At 41.3% G+C, this 15,060-nt stretch overlaps 1 protein-coding gene across 4 annotated transcripts in view; it reads right to left on the reverse strand.

Annotated features, from left to right (window-relative positions):
* Positions 1–11,603, reverse strand: part of DHX35 (DEAH-box helicase 35) — a 41,837-nt gene extending 30,234 nt beyond the window's left edge. For 2 of the 4 annotated variants that reach the window (XM_083446861.1, XM_083446860.1), the window contains exons 1-4: positions 11,470–11,602; positions 4,273–4,406; positions 3,820–3,912; positions 3,014–3,091 (exon numbers count right to left, since the gene is read on the reverse strand). In XM_083446861.1, the coding sequence (XP_083302987.1) occupies positions 3,014–3,091; positions 3,820–3,912; positions 4,273–4,406; positions 11,470–11,509 (345 nt within the window). In that variant the 5' untranslated portion in view covers positions 11,510–11,602. Of the gene's footprint in view, positions 1–3,013; positions 3,092–3,819; positions 3,913–4,272; positions 4,407–11,469 lie in introns of all 4 variants that reach the window. The other 2 variants (XM_083446859.1, XM_083446862.1) reach the window with 2 other exon arrangements.
* Positions 11,604–15,060: the final 3,457 nt, after the last annotated feature.

Here is a 15,060-nt window from a genome sequence, read left to right on the forward strand (position 1 = left end):
TATAACTTCTGCACAAGCATCCCTCGCATGACAGGGATCTTTTAGGATCAGTGGAGTTGCAATTACTGTGCTTCTACAGGGACTGCACAACCTACAGGTTTAGCACAACCTATATTTGAAAACTCTACTCATATTAGTGACTCAACACAAGGTTTTGATTGCCCAAACAATAATAGTAATAAATAAATAATATTTTATTATTATTTATAAACACCATCAAACTCAGAAAGCTGACACTGGAACATCAATGTAGCTAGAATCCATTTATACAGCAGGCAGGCTATTTATAATGCATGTATTTCCTCAATTACAATCAACCAATTGACTCTGGATGAATTCTAGTTGTGCCAGATGTAGCCCCAGGATATAACGGCCTACAATTGTACTAGCAGTTAGGCTGGCGCTTCATAATGTATTAACACTTTCCCTAGTATCCCTCAGTGCCTTGCATGCATCACAAGACTTCTCAGATGGTGACAGATAAAAGCATCTCCTCTCAGGAACCACTTATACAGTGCTGGCTTACTGTCAGCCTATGTGAATTAAAAAATAGGATTGATGAATGGTTAGAAATAGGAAGGTGGAATCATACAGTCAGCTTACCATATTTTTTGCTCCATAAGACTCACTTTTTCCCTCCTAAAAAGTAAGGGGAAATGTGTATGCGTCTTATGGAGCGAATGCAGGCTGCGCAGCTATCACAGAAGCCGGAACAGCAAGAGGGATTGCTGCTTTCACTGCGCAGCGATCCCTCTTGCTGTTCTGGCTTCATAGATTCAGAATATTTTTTTCTTGTTTTCCTCCTCCAAAAACTAGGTACGTCTTGTGGTCTGGTGCGTCTTATAGAGTGAAAAATACGGTAATTCCTGGATAAATGGATTAACAGCTAGCTTTCCGCCCTCTCAATTTTCATACTTTCCTAATTCAAAAGATAAAATTTTGAATGGCAAAAGTCTCAACATTAAAATGCCTGAACATATACAACTAGGTTTTTCAACCCAGAAGGCCACTGCTCAAGGATAAGGGTCTAAAACACACCACCAGTTTTTAGCACCCAAAAGAGTGGGGTCTACCCACCAAATGTTATGCCACAATACATCCCTGCCATTTTTTAGTGCTGCAGAAGTTTCCTGTTTTGGCATAGGAGACTAATGTAACCACTTCTACAGACCTATTTTTAGAATGCTTGGCTATTTCCAAAGCATAAGTTGCACAAAAGCACTGAAGCCTTTTCTGTGTACATTATCTTCCCATTGTCCCTTTCTTCTTCACTCTTATGTTTTCAGGCAATATATTTTCATCTCCTGCACTCCCAATATTTCCAGCTTACTGGAGAGAGAGAGACTAACAAGCATAAAAACCCCTCACACTTCATATGAATAGAAAAACTGCATTGTACAAAGCCAAACCACTTGTCCACTAGCCCAGTGCTGTCTGCTCCGTTTGGCAACAGCTTTCCTACAGAGGAAATTCCTAGCTCAGCTACCTGAACTCCCTTAACTGGAGCTGGCAGGCTGAAAATTGAATCTGCAGTAGCCACTCGAAACTGAAAATTGAATCCTCTGCAACCACTCAAAAACTGAACTAGGCTTCCTCCCCATGTCATGCTTATATTTCTTCAAGACTGTTTTCTCTAACAATGTTCTTATCAGCAATAAGCAGCCCACTCTAAAAATCAATTTCAATTAGTTATAGTGCTACAAATGAAAGCACAAACTGGATCTATGAAAGGCTTTTGTGTCAAAGGCTTAAATATCCAAGCACGTTTCACATTTGTTCATCAAAATGGGCCATATGGTAAAACTATGCAGCCTTGAAACAAACTAAAAAGAAGCATAAAAATGCAAATCCAAATTATGTGTAAATACACAGCCTGGAGCACATTTTAGAAGAGGCACAAATTCTCTCTAAACAGAATGCCTGTAATATAGCATTCTATTTATTTATTTACTTACCTACTTACTTACTTACTTACTTATTTATTTTAAAAGTCCTGCACATCATAACTGCTAGTTCAATATTTTGTAAAATAACAATGACAACTACCCTTCTGGGCAAAGAACAATCACACAATAAATGAACAAGGGCTGCAAAAATGTTAAATATTTTCTGCACCCTACTTCAAGCCCTTGTAATAAAAAAAATATGAACCATGTTTTAATGGTTACATGCTTCTTTGGATCCTGTACAAAGCTGTTCTCACCTCCCTAACTTCCTACTTTTAATTACAGGTAGATAGCCGTGTTGGTCTGCCATAGTCAAAACAAAATTTAAAAATTCCTACCAGTAGCACCTTAGAGACCAACTAAGATTGTTATTGGTATGAGCTTCTGTGTGCATGCACACTTCTTCAGAATCTCAGCTCATACCAATAACAAACTTAGCTGGTCTCTAAGGTGCTACTGGAAGGAATTTTTTAAATTTTGTTCCTACTTTTAAGCTGATGAGTTTTAAACTGCTATTCACTGCATCTCCTCGAAGTAAAATCTTTTGCTTGACCATGATGTTATTCCAGCAAATGGCTTCCATTGAGAGACCCACAGGATGTGGCATTTAAACCCATCGACAAAAAACTGGAAGCAGGACAGCAAACCCTGAGAAAGAAGCTTTCACCAATACTTGCTCAATGTTTCAGTCAAAACAAGAAGGAATTCTTCGCCAGAATTCATGCTCAATTGTGATGGGGAAAGAAACAAATTACTTTGTTCTTACTACACACGTCATTAGGAAGGAGGGGAAACTGGGCCAACACCCTATTGCAAAGATTTTCACTGAAAACATAGGGCCTTGAGCAAGTCAGCATCTGTCGGACTCTGTGTCAGAAGACAATCAGTTACGGAGCCCAGTTAAGGTCCCATTACCACATGGATTTTAATGAGATTCAGGAATGCTTAGCTATGCACTGGGTTGTGTCAAAAGTTGATAAGAACAGTGCTATACAAAAGGTTAGAACATATTATCATTCCCCAAAATAATAATACGCAGACAAATAGTTCGAACTGGAGGCACTCACTGAAACACAAGCAACTCTCCGGGGTTGTGTTACTCCCACCACTCTCCCTTCGGCAGTCCAGCCAGCTTCTGTTAGATACTGTAATGAGGAAACAAAGTTATTAACATACAGTAGATGGTATAAAAATTCTAAGTTAAATAGTCGCACTAGCGGAAGCCGGTCCAACAATTCCTGTTAGCACAAGGAACCTTCCTGCCTCTCCTATCGATCTAAGTTCACAGCCTGGGGCCAGGGTACCTGAAGGATCACCTGTCTCCACATGTTCCTGTTGTACACTATGATCCTCATAAGAGATTCACAAGTTCTCCTACTATCTAGGGCATTGTGAGGGGTTTTAAGGGGGGGTGGAGGGAACGGTCAGTGGTGGTGCCCCAGTTTTGGAATGCCTTCCTCAGAGAGACTTGTCAGGCACATAATGAAGACGTCATATTATCTCATAACTTTAATTTGATCCATTTTGTAGATGCTGTATTGCACCCAACACTGTCCATGCTAAGATGCTCATGCAACAGGACTTCCAACTTCTTCATCTCTCCTCTGCAGCCTTCTAGGTGCCCTCAAAATCTGCTTTAGCGCTAGGGGACCCTCCAGAGAAAATATGGACTGCATGCAGGAGGAAAAAAGGTGAAGTCCCATTGTTAGAGCAGAAGTCCATTTATACAATGTTGGACTCTGTTCTTTGCATTTCTACTGCTTTTATATATTCTTCTGCTTTTATTGTACTTGCAAACTACCCTCTGTACTGGGTTGAAGGGTAAGAATATAAATTCCTACAGATGAAGACAAATGAATCATTTCATACTCACTTGAGGAATCTGAGTGCTTTTCCCACATCCTGTTTCTCCAACAATCACCAATGTCTGATAATTTTCTACCAGATAAAGGATGTGATTTCTAAGCTGAAAGAAAAATAGATATTCAAATGTGATTTAGAATGGCTAAAGAAAACAAGTTCAAAACATCAACTGAGAGAAGTGTTTGCACAAAAAAAGCATAGATTACAACCTAGCACAAACTCCTTAAAGCCCACTGAATCCAACATGTGCCTAAACTGATAGCGGGACGTGTGCATTTTCATCCACTCAGAGTTACTGTACAAAATAATTGAATGTTCTAAAAAATTGTTTTGCAGAGAAATGCACTTTCTATGTTGCAAATGCACTATCATTTTTCATACTGCAAAGAAAATGTAGAAGAAATGGTAAAATACCCAGAAGATAATGTGCACGATAATGCAAAGTACTTAAAGAAATTGATACCTTAAAAACTGGTAGTTTTTGCCTCTGTTGTTCAATAGAAAGGGAAACATACGGATTATAGATCACTGAAACACTAGAGCTTTCACCAGCGCTCTGTCTCTCCTCTGAAAGGCTGACACCAGGCCCTTCTGTCCCTGTATGACCAAATAAATAAATGTCACTACTAATAGGATGACAAGACTTTTAGACAAATGCAAAGAAAGTGGAAAGATAAGTTTATTAGAATTAACCTCTGTAGCTTTTGTAACATCCAAGGCTATCATGCAAGGGAGAATTACAAACCAGTGTGAATTCTGAGATATTCAAAATTTGTTTGTTTAAACCACTAGACATAGCTTGCATGTGGCCCTTAGCCAGTCTCAGTACAGCACACCAAGCCCCAGGAAGTCCCACCCACCTTTCCCCACTGCCCAGCTGATCCTCCATGGGGAGGATTGAGTATCTATACATAACCAGTGTGTGTCTGTGTGAGCAATGCAAGGCCTATAAAACCTTGTCCCCCTTTTTATGTAAACAGGTTTTACCGAGTTAAATAGAGCCTTCCAACACTGTCACTCTATGTGGATGGTATTGGCTGTCAGCTGGGTACTTGTAATGTAGAATCCTCCATGAAGTTTTAAATTTATTTTTCTGTCAAAAACTTCGCTGGACTGGTCATGTGCGGATTCCTGATGATCGTCTTCCAAAGCAACTACTCTATTCTGAACTTAAAAATGGAAAGCATAATGCACGTTTAAAGACTGTCTCAAGGCAAATCTAAAAAAATGTAGTATAAACACTGACAATTGGGAAACACTGGCCTGCAAGCACTCCAGTTGGAGAACAGCCTTTACCAAAGGTGTCATGGGCTTTGAAGACACTCAAACTCAGGACGCAAGAGAGAAACGTGCTAAGAGGAAGGCACACTTGGCAAACCCACACCGTGATCAACTCCTGCCCAGAAACCAATGTCCCCACTGTGGAAGGACATGTGGATCCAGAATTGGCCTCCACAGTCACTTATGGATTCATTGTTAAAACCGTGTTTATGGAAGACAATCTTACTCGGCTACGAGTGATCACCAAAGAAGAAGAAGAAGAATGTAGAATCATAATTTCTGTTGCAAAGGATCCAGGTGTCTACTCCATTGAACAGAAAAATCTGGAGCTTAGGTCTGGGAGTCTGCTGCTGGCAGCCATCCAGCTCCAAGGTAGTTATGAAGCTGGAACAATCCACAGGAAAGGATATCACACCATTTAATATTGCCAAGTAACGTGTCAGTTAAGGCCCTTAACAGCTGTAATTTCCTGACATTTTGGAGACTGAGTGAACATGGAGAGCTCTTAAAGATGACATGTTAAACCAAAAGGTTTTAGTTATTTGAATTTGGGTGCATCCTGAGAAGGCTTTTCCTACAACTCTCTCATCAGGCAAACTTAAAATTGAAAATGAGAAACTGGTGAGAAAAGGGAAGAAATACCCACATTAAAAAGAAGCGAGACACCATTTAGAACAGCAGGATTGCCTATTGGGACCAATTTAATAATTGAAATAAGGTTAGAAAAACGTGTTCCAACATTTTCCTAATCATGCTCCTGTGTCTTTAATGGGGCTGCCACTGTTTGTCTGTAACAACTAGTGTATTCAGTGACATTAGCAGGGGGTCATGCTGGTTCTCATAGTGTACAATCAACCCAGCTAATTTCTATGGCTGTTAAAATCTCAGAAGCAGGAGTGACTGGGGGTTTTCTATGTAAGTTGGCAAGCCTTTATTTAAAAGCTTGCAAAATAAAAAAGGAGAAAATTCAGCATATTTAGCACATGCCATTTTCTAACTACAAGACACAGAACTTCCCCATTCCCTCATTTCTCTTTATTAATGATGGAATGCAGTTCACCACACTCTAACAAATTATGCATTTATTTATGAGTATGCCCTACTGATATCAATAATGATTACTTTTGAGTAGGCATGCACAGAAGCCAACTGCAAGGCCCAATCCTAAATGCATTCATTGAATAGGGACCTGAAGACAGCAATTCTATGTACATTTATTAAGAAATAATTTCACTGAATCCAGTATGGCTTAGCTCCATAAGAAGTGTGTCGATGATGACAGAGCCTGCTCAACTCAGAAGGACTTATATAGGATGCATGTTTCAAGATGTTTTATCTTTTCAAAGGCTCACTTAATAATGCCCGCAACAACTACAAACAAACTACAAACAAACATTTAGTCAGAAATAAATTTACCTTTCAAAAGGTAAATTTCATTACCATATTATTAATCCTTGTGGATTTGCTGCAGATTACTAAAGAGCTACTGACAGCTGTAAGTGCTGAATCATGCAACTGATGTTCCAAGGAGAAAACAACAACACCCCCATCATTATGGATATGCATAATTTGCATTTTCCCTACGCAAGTTCATTGAGATGCCCTTCATTTTGTAGGAGCTATGCCATATGGTTGCAGAACACAATAAATGAAAACCTCTAATTATGCCAGGCTGAATTAGGCCCAGTCAGGATACATTTCCAGGAGAGTATGAGCAGCACTCAAGTAGCATGTGTGTGTATATATCCTTGCAATCACAATTTTGAAGATCCCCATGCACCCAGTTTTTCCAAAACTTGGTTTTCCTGACACATTTACATATTTGCATGGGGTGGTATTTGACTAGGTTTATTCACAGTACTCCTACTGAATTAATGAACATGACTTGTTGTCGTTTAGTTGTTTAGTCGTGTCTGACTCTTCGTGACCCCATGGACCAGAGCACACCAGGCACTCCTGTCTTCCACTGCCTCCCACAGAACATGCCTAAATTAGGTCAATTAATTTCAATGGGTCTTCTCTGAGTAAAACTTAACAGTGTGTTTTCTATTAGTATAAACATGTATGTCTGGTTATATATGTCATGATGGTCAAGTTGTTATTTTGTAGAGTAGCACTGTTTATCATTCACGAGCTTCTCGGTAGTTGGTTAGTTTACAGCCCAACCTTCTACATCATTAAGCTCAGATGTGATGGTGACTTTTAGTTCTAGGAAACTTCAAAGATTTCGTCGATTTGTCAAAAGTAGTTCAGAACTGCATAGCCATAATGACAAGCATGAAACTTTCCTCACTATGCATCAGCATCCCAACACATTTGGTAGCCAATATGCTTCAATTGGATGTTCTTCTTGATGTTTTGGACAAACTGAAGATCATCTCTGGGTGATTTCTTATTCAAGGACAAATCATTGCCATGACTTGTTGTTGACGCAACTGTGCAGCACTAAATGGTCCCAAAGAAACCAGCACGCCTCAAACAAACTAGATCTTACTTGGGAAAGGTATCAGCATGGGGACAATACAGGCATAATGCAGAATTCAATACTTGTCCTGCTAACAGACCCATTGAAGTTAATAAACGTGACTACCTTTGGTTTTATCAATTTCAATAGGTCGCTGAGGAGGGCTTAATTGTATACAACTCATAATTGATAGCTAATGTTTCACATTCATTATACATCTGCCACCATATTCTACAGGTGCACAAAAAATGAATTCAGGCAATAATGAAGTAATTGGTCACTTCCAAATTATTCCTGCAAAGGCAATAAGAGCCATTACTTCCCGGCCTGTTTCTCGTCAGTTCCAATTAAAAATATCTGAGAGTTCAAGCACAATCTTTGTTAAAATTTGGCTCATGCTTGTGATCAATAGAAGCAACACAATGTCCAAAGATGTATCATAAATATATATGGCGTGAATCATATACATCACTTCTGCAAATGCAATGTTCTTGTCAGAAGCTAACAAAAGAATTGGTAGAACCTAAAATCCAATCAAATTATAGTTTCTATGGCAGTCAAGGTCATAAGAGTTGGAAGGTTTAATTTGCAACATTGCCTGTGGTAAATAAACGGCAGTATAATACTTAACAAAAAACACTTTCAGATTAAATTTACCATCCAGTATGCTCAAAAGAACCAGTTTCAAAAAGCAGCAATAATTTCCTCAATGCCAATCAATATGTGTAGATAAAATTACCAAGCATATAGAAGAGCAGGTCTTGCTGGAGCAAGACTGACTAGCATCTGACTAACCTTTTTGAGTGTGTCAGTGAGCATGTAGATAGGGGAAATCTGGAAAAATATTGTGTACTTCAACTTTCAAAAAACTTTTGATGAAGTCCCTCACCAATGACTCCTGAATAAAATTTGCAATCAGGTAATATGAGGCAAAAAATCTGCTTTATGAATCATCAACAGGTTAGAGAACAGAAAACAAGAATAGGAACAAACATCCAATTCTCATGCTAGGGATCTTTAGGAAAGGAACTGAAAATAAATCTGTTAGTATCACACTGCCTTCATACAGATATATGGTTGACTATCCTAGAAATATTACAGTGGTACCTCGGGTTAAGTACGTAATTCGTTCCAGAGGTCCGTTCTTAACCTGAAACTGTTCTTAACCTGAAGCACCACTTTAGCTAATGGGGCCTCCTGCTGCAGCCGCGCCACCGACACACAATTTTTGTTCTTATCCTGAAGCAAGGTTCTTAACCCAAGGTACTATTTCTGGGTTAGCGGAATCTGTAACCTGAAGCGTCTGAAACCTGAAGCGTCTGTAACCCAAGGTACCACTGTATTCACATTTCCAGTTGCTATGCCAAAAAAAGGATATTAAACAGAAAAGGGTGCTGAAAGGAGTAAAAAACCAGTGCTGGAGCAACTCCCGGATGAAGACAGATTTTTTTATTTTTTTTTTAGGTTAGACAGAATGTGAGTAAAGGTCATGATAAAATTAGGCAAGGTCTGGTGAAGGTTTTCTCCCTCTTCCATAATACTAGAATTTGGGGACATCCAATGAAGCTGAATGTTGATTTAGGACAGTAATAGGATAGTAGTTGCCTGATTAAGTTTCCCAGCCTAGCTCGAAGATCAATCCTATCAGAGGCAGTTTTAGGGTGCGGCGCCACAACAATGCTGTAGAATGGAGTGCAAGTGAGGGCACCAAATTTTAGCATCACAGAGGGCACCACTGAAATTTGAGAGCCCAAAGTCCACCACTGATCCTCTGCATGTTGATTCAGAAAAGAGACCCACTAAGTTCAATTGAGCTCCTCCTTCTCAGGTGAGTATAAATAAGATTGCAATGAGTTGACTTAAGCAATTTCACATATACCCAAAACAAACATTTACATAACCATAACAGTGCAATCATATGCATGTTTACTCAGCAGTAAATTTAAATGTGTTCAGTTGGCCTTACTCCCATGTAAGTGTGTATAGGATTGCAGCCTAAAGGCTATTATTTATATTTGTTCTACCAAAGTGGAAGCATAACTCTCCCAATTACTTACACTCCTGTGCAGCACTTTCTTTATGATAGAAACAGTGCAAACAAAAACGTGTAATAACTTCTGAATAGGCACAAAGAAATATACACTAAAAGAAACTATTACTACAAACACTGTTCTTGAATTTTTGGGCAGGTTAGCGCCAGACCCCAAAGTGAGCAATACTCTAATTTAAATAAATATTAATAGGCCTATAAAATTTCATCCACGCAGTGAAACACTGTCTGCTAATTATCCTTCACGCCAGGACAATCATCTCAAGTGCATCATGCATATATCAAAGAGGTAGCATGCAGATTGCTTAGCACTGCAGAAACCCTTTACTGCTAAGTTTGTATTGTTTCATAAGCCATGAGCCAATGAGGACGGGATCTAATTTCACCAGATGAAAATGTTGACCTTGTTGCTTTTTCAGTCACACACAAGCTTTTCCTAATATTTCACAGATGTCCCTTGTTTTCAAATTTTGCCTTTTTAATATTGTGCAGAGATCAATATGGAAACATTCTATATTATTATTACAGCTCTGTGCAACAAATTACATATATGGTTTAAACTTCTCCCATTTGTTTGAACCATTGCGTTAACATCTGTTGAAACAAGTATTCTTTCGTTTGATAAACTGTAGGCAGAAAAGATGCAAATCTGATCCCTGCTAGGTTTAAACTGAAAAAGTCCCATGGTTTATAATACAGCTTTCTTCCAAGTGGCAGGGTAGAAGTATGACAATTAAATATAAGGATTGCAGTCTTGCCATATGAACATTTACCCCAAGGTAAATTCCACTGAGCAGAACAGAGTTCCTAATGAGCCTGGTTCGGAATGGGAACCCAGAATGAGGTTATTTGCCTATTAAGATGAGTGTAGGCTCATTATGCTTCATTCATTCATTCATATTAAATTTCTATACCATGCTTCGACGATCACATGGCAGTTAACACAAAAATACACTACATAGTAATAAACACGATACCACCCCCCCCCCCGAGTTTAAAAGGCCATAGATTGTTTAATTAGCTAGGGAGAAGAGGAATGTTTTTGCCTTACGATTGGGGGGCAGGGGTTCAAAGCGGTTTTGAGTACCTATTAACAGGTAGCAGTGAAACTGAAAGAGGACTCCAACACAGACCCTCCCCCTCACTGCAATATACTATACCTATCTAGTTATCTATCCAGTGCTTTTTTTCTAAAAAATAAATAAATGGGGTACTCTCATTTTCTTACTCATATTGAAATAATGCCCCTCAATGAGGCCAAACTCAGATTCACAAAATGTTTAGGGGTATGCGTCCCTCTAGAAAGAAGCACTGTATCTATCTATCTATCTATCTATCTATCTATCTATCTATCTGTCAATCATCTATATCTATCTATATCCCAACAGGATGCTGGGAGTAGCGCTATAAGCTCCGTTTACAGCACAGCTCACTCGAGCACCCGTTTTTTCAAACCAGCAGCAACAGCGTAAGGATGGCGCGGGTGAAGGTGCTCTCGAGCACGTGCAGAGTACCCCCTCCCACGCCGCCACGTTCCCGAGAAAGGACCGTTAAGAAGCCTCACACGCCTGCAGTGTTTTTATTTTGGTTTGTTCCACGAATACACGGCCTGGGGTTGGGGTGGGTGGATGGTTATCCACCCCGCCCACCCCCAGACAATGCATCCTTTGCAGCGCCGGGGGAAAGAGAAACAGGCTTCTCCTCCTCTCCGTCCTCCGCAAGGAAAGCGCCTCGCAGCATTCCGGACCCCGCCCACCGAGCCCTTCAGCCGCGCGAAGAGGCGCTTCCGCCAAAGCTTCCCCCAGCGCCCCCCCCCCCAGCTTCTCGCACTCCCACCCCCCTTCCCCAAGAGGTTCAGCCCTTACCCGGCTTCCAAAACTTCAGCGGACCGACGGGCGCCGCCATCTTGGGGTGAAAGGTCAAAAGGAAACGAAGGAGCCCGCTCCGCAGCAGCGCGGCCCCGGAGTGCGTGTCACGTGGCCGGGGAGGGCTTTGCTATTGGGTGCGGGGTTGCCATGGTTGCTTTAACTCTCAGGCTCGAGCCACCGCCGCCTCCTTCCCAGCTAGGCTGGCTGCGAGGGGAAGAGCGGGAGCTTTGCTTTTTTTGTACGGTGCTGCCTCATGAACAAATGCAAAGCCTTGCGTGCTATTTGCAGTCGGCCCTAATAAAAGCCCTCTCCTGTTGTGCAGTTCTGTATCCAAAATAATGGCTCAGGCGTCTCTGCCGCTTTGCTTTGCTTCACTTTGCTTTGGTTGCATTCTGTCTTTTACACCGTTGGGAAACCTGACGAATTCCAAACGGGTTCTCTGCATCTCATAAGGAGCAGGAGCCGCTTTATTTTGTCCTTTTCACCACCATTTGCAGCGCAGGAGTCCCGTGGCAGGCAGTGAGACTGGCACGCCATGAGCGAGGCACCCAAGAAGCTTGCCCTTTTTATTTATAATAATAATTTTATTATTTATACCCCGCCCATCTGGCTGGGTTTCCCCAGCCACTCTGGGCGGCTCCCAACAGAATATTCAAAGCACGATCAAACATTAAAAACTGCCCTAAACAGGGGATTTTTAGAGCCCTGAACCCGCTTCCCTCGCTGGACGCTTCTCCCAAGTTTCCCACGTTGGCTAAGGATGGAGGGATGGACGGGCGTCCTCTGCATCAATCTGGGAGCGCTGAGTTCAAGTCGCTCCTCCTCATCCTACGTTCAACCCACGCGCTCCTCATCTGGCACGTCTGAACTGGAAGCTGCGTCCCGTTTGACAGGTCCCTTGGGTCGCAGCCCGAGGCGCCTTCCCTCGCTGGCACCCGGAGGTGGAGAGGAACTGAGTCAGGCTGGGTTGGCTGAGCCACGCCACGGGTTTCAGACAAGACCAGGGCGGGATTCAGGTTTGATGAGGCCCTAAGCTACTGAAGGTAATGGGGCCCTTTATATGTCTAGCAGTCCTTTTGTCAACAACAAATTGTTGCTGTTTTTTGTGCTGAATATATGCTATATGGTAATTTATGGACCTAATAGGTATCTAAAGCCATTTGCATGTAACAATGTATTTTATCAAAGTTCGCTTTTTATCTTACATTTTGGAAATGTACATCCAGTATTTTTTTCCTTTATAAATTGGGGGGGGGCAAGAGAGTGGGGCCCTAAGCTACAGCTTGTTTAGCTTATATGTAAATCTGACACTGGACAAGACAGAGGGGTTGGGCAACACAAGCTCACTGTTCGGGGAAAGCGCTTTATCTGCAGTCAAGTCCATTGATCCATCAAGATTAGTATCACCAACCCTGGCTGGCAGCAGCCCTCTAGGCTAAGGTTACCAGATTTTTTTCAATGAATCCAGGGACACTTTTCAACTTCAGTGGGTTTTGTATGGGGACTGATGTGTAAATCCGGGGACTGTCCCTGGGAAATAGGGACGTCTGGTAACCTTACTCTAGGGTTTCAGCAAGGGACATGTCTTGTCCTACCAGAAGATGCAAAGATTCGAACCTGGGGCTTTCTGCAGGAATGGTGGATGCTACTGCAGTATGGCCATTCCCCCAGGCAGATGCGCTCAATAAGAGGTCCTTCTTGCAGTTGTGGGAATCAGAAATGGTGCTGCTACAACTGGGCCTCTGTGGCCAAGTTCGCACAAGGTGACGTTCAATCAGGGCTTCTTTTTTTCAGCTGGAGCTCAGCTCCAGCACCAAGTTCACAGTGAGCTCCAGCACCTCTTTTTCTAGAAAAAAAAAAACCACTGGGTGCAACTTGTTCCTGGATGCAGCTGTTTAGACAACACGAAGGGGATAACTCTACTTTTCTCATAAGAGAACATATCCCAGCATGTGTAAAGCAAGCAAACATAGCAGAGGCCACTCTAGAATTGTTCATGTTATGTACTGAAGTTCTCACCCTGGGCCAGCAGGGGGATACTGTAGATAGTTATGCAAATGAAGGATCAAAAGTGACGTCCAGTGATTGGATAGTTTTAGAAAGTGGTACTGGATCTCTATATAAGCAGGCTGACTGAACCCTTCAGTTCAGTTCTGTCCTGGCCTGTGAATAAACAAGAGCTGTTTGAAGAATCGCTGTGTCGTCTGATATGTTCACCCACAACTTAACAGTTCACCATAATATCTAAGCTTAATAACATAAGAGCCTTACTGCATCAGGCCAAAGGGCCATTAAATTCAGCATTCTGTTCTCACCAAACTAAAGTAGGGCTTCATAAAAAAATAAAGTGCAACAGGATTGCTCCAACTATGTATATGGGGGAGTGGTTTCAAACAGTTTCCCAGATTCTTACATTGCAAGGAACCACACCTCTGGTTACTTCCACTGTGAATCAGGCATAAACTCACTGCAAAATGAAAGGGTAGTTAAAAAGCGCATTGACCAACATCCACTCAGCTCTGCAGCTTTCAACACTGAAATTTCATTTGAGAAGAGCAGGTAGAAAGAGCAACCAGAATATGACATCCAGATTTGGAAGTAGCCTCCATTCATCACTAACTAACAACAACTTACTATATTTTGGGGTTGCCTGTTCTCTAAGAATTTGTTCACCTCAATATATCATAGCCAAATTTTGCATAATGCTTCCTGAGATCAAGGAGATTTATCTATGTTTAGATACAGTTGAATTCCACTTTGAATCAAGATAGCAGACAACCTTTCAAACCTGAACTGTTTTTTTGCTTTCTTAGAATTCCCAAGCAACACTTCACACTAATAATAAACCAGAATGTGCTTAGTTTGCAACAACTCCTGTTACTAAAAATGCAATTCACTTTTCCTTATTTATTATCTAAAAGCTAGAATTTTGCTGCCAGACCATCTGCATTCCATTCCAGTCAAATAAATGTGCTGCAATGTTCAGCTGGTTGTTCATTCAGTCAATTGCACTAGGCTCCATTTAGGAAATGCACTGTCATCAATCAATAGTGTTCACTTATAGACAAGAAATAAAACAGTGTGATCCTATGCTCGTGACTCAGAAGTCATACTAGGTCAATGAGACTTCGTCTCAAGCGTTTATGTATGTATAGGATTGCAGGCATGAATAGGATTACAGCCGAAGGCTAATGGAAAAGAATGTTCTAAGTTATTGGCATTTGAAAGGCAAACAAGATGTATCATGTCTCTCAGAACTAGTTACCACACAGTACTATCCAGCAGTCTTAATTTTCTGTTTGTTATGTGTTGCTTGTAAGAGCTGGGAAAAATGGCCCTAGATCCAGTGGAGGAATACTGATGCGGTAGAATAAGCACCACTTTTGAGAGAGAAACTGCATTCTGTGTGCTGCAGTACCACAGCAGTACAGAATCCTGCAAAATGTGTTGGGGGCAGTGGATAATTCACCTTGTTGAGAATTGCAAGCTTCTAGCCCTTGTGCATGCAGAAATATGTTTGCAGCATGTGTACACTGCCTGCTGAGATCTCAAACTAAAGGCTTAAACTAAAGAACCAGGCAGAGGGCC

Source organism: Podarcis tiliguerta, assembly GCF_965153285.1.
Source record: "Podarcis tiliguerta genome assembly, chromosome: 6".
Taxonomy (NCBI): domain Eukaryota; kingdom Metazoa; phylum Chordata; class Lepidosauria; order Squamata; family Lacertidae; genus Podarcis; species Podarcis tiliguerta.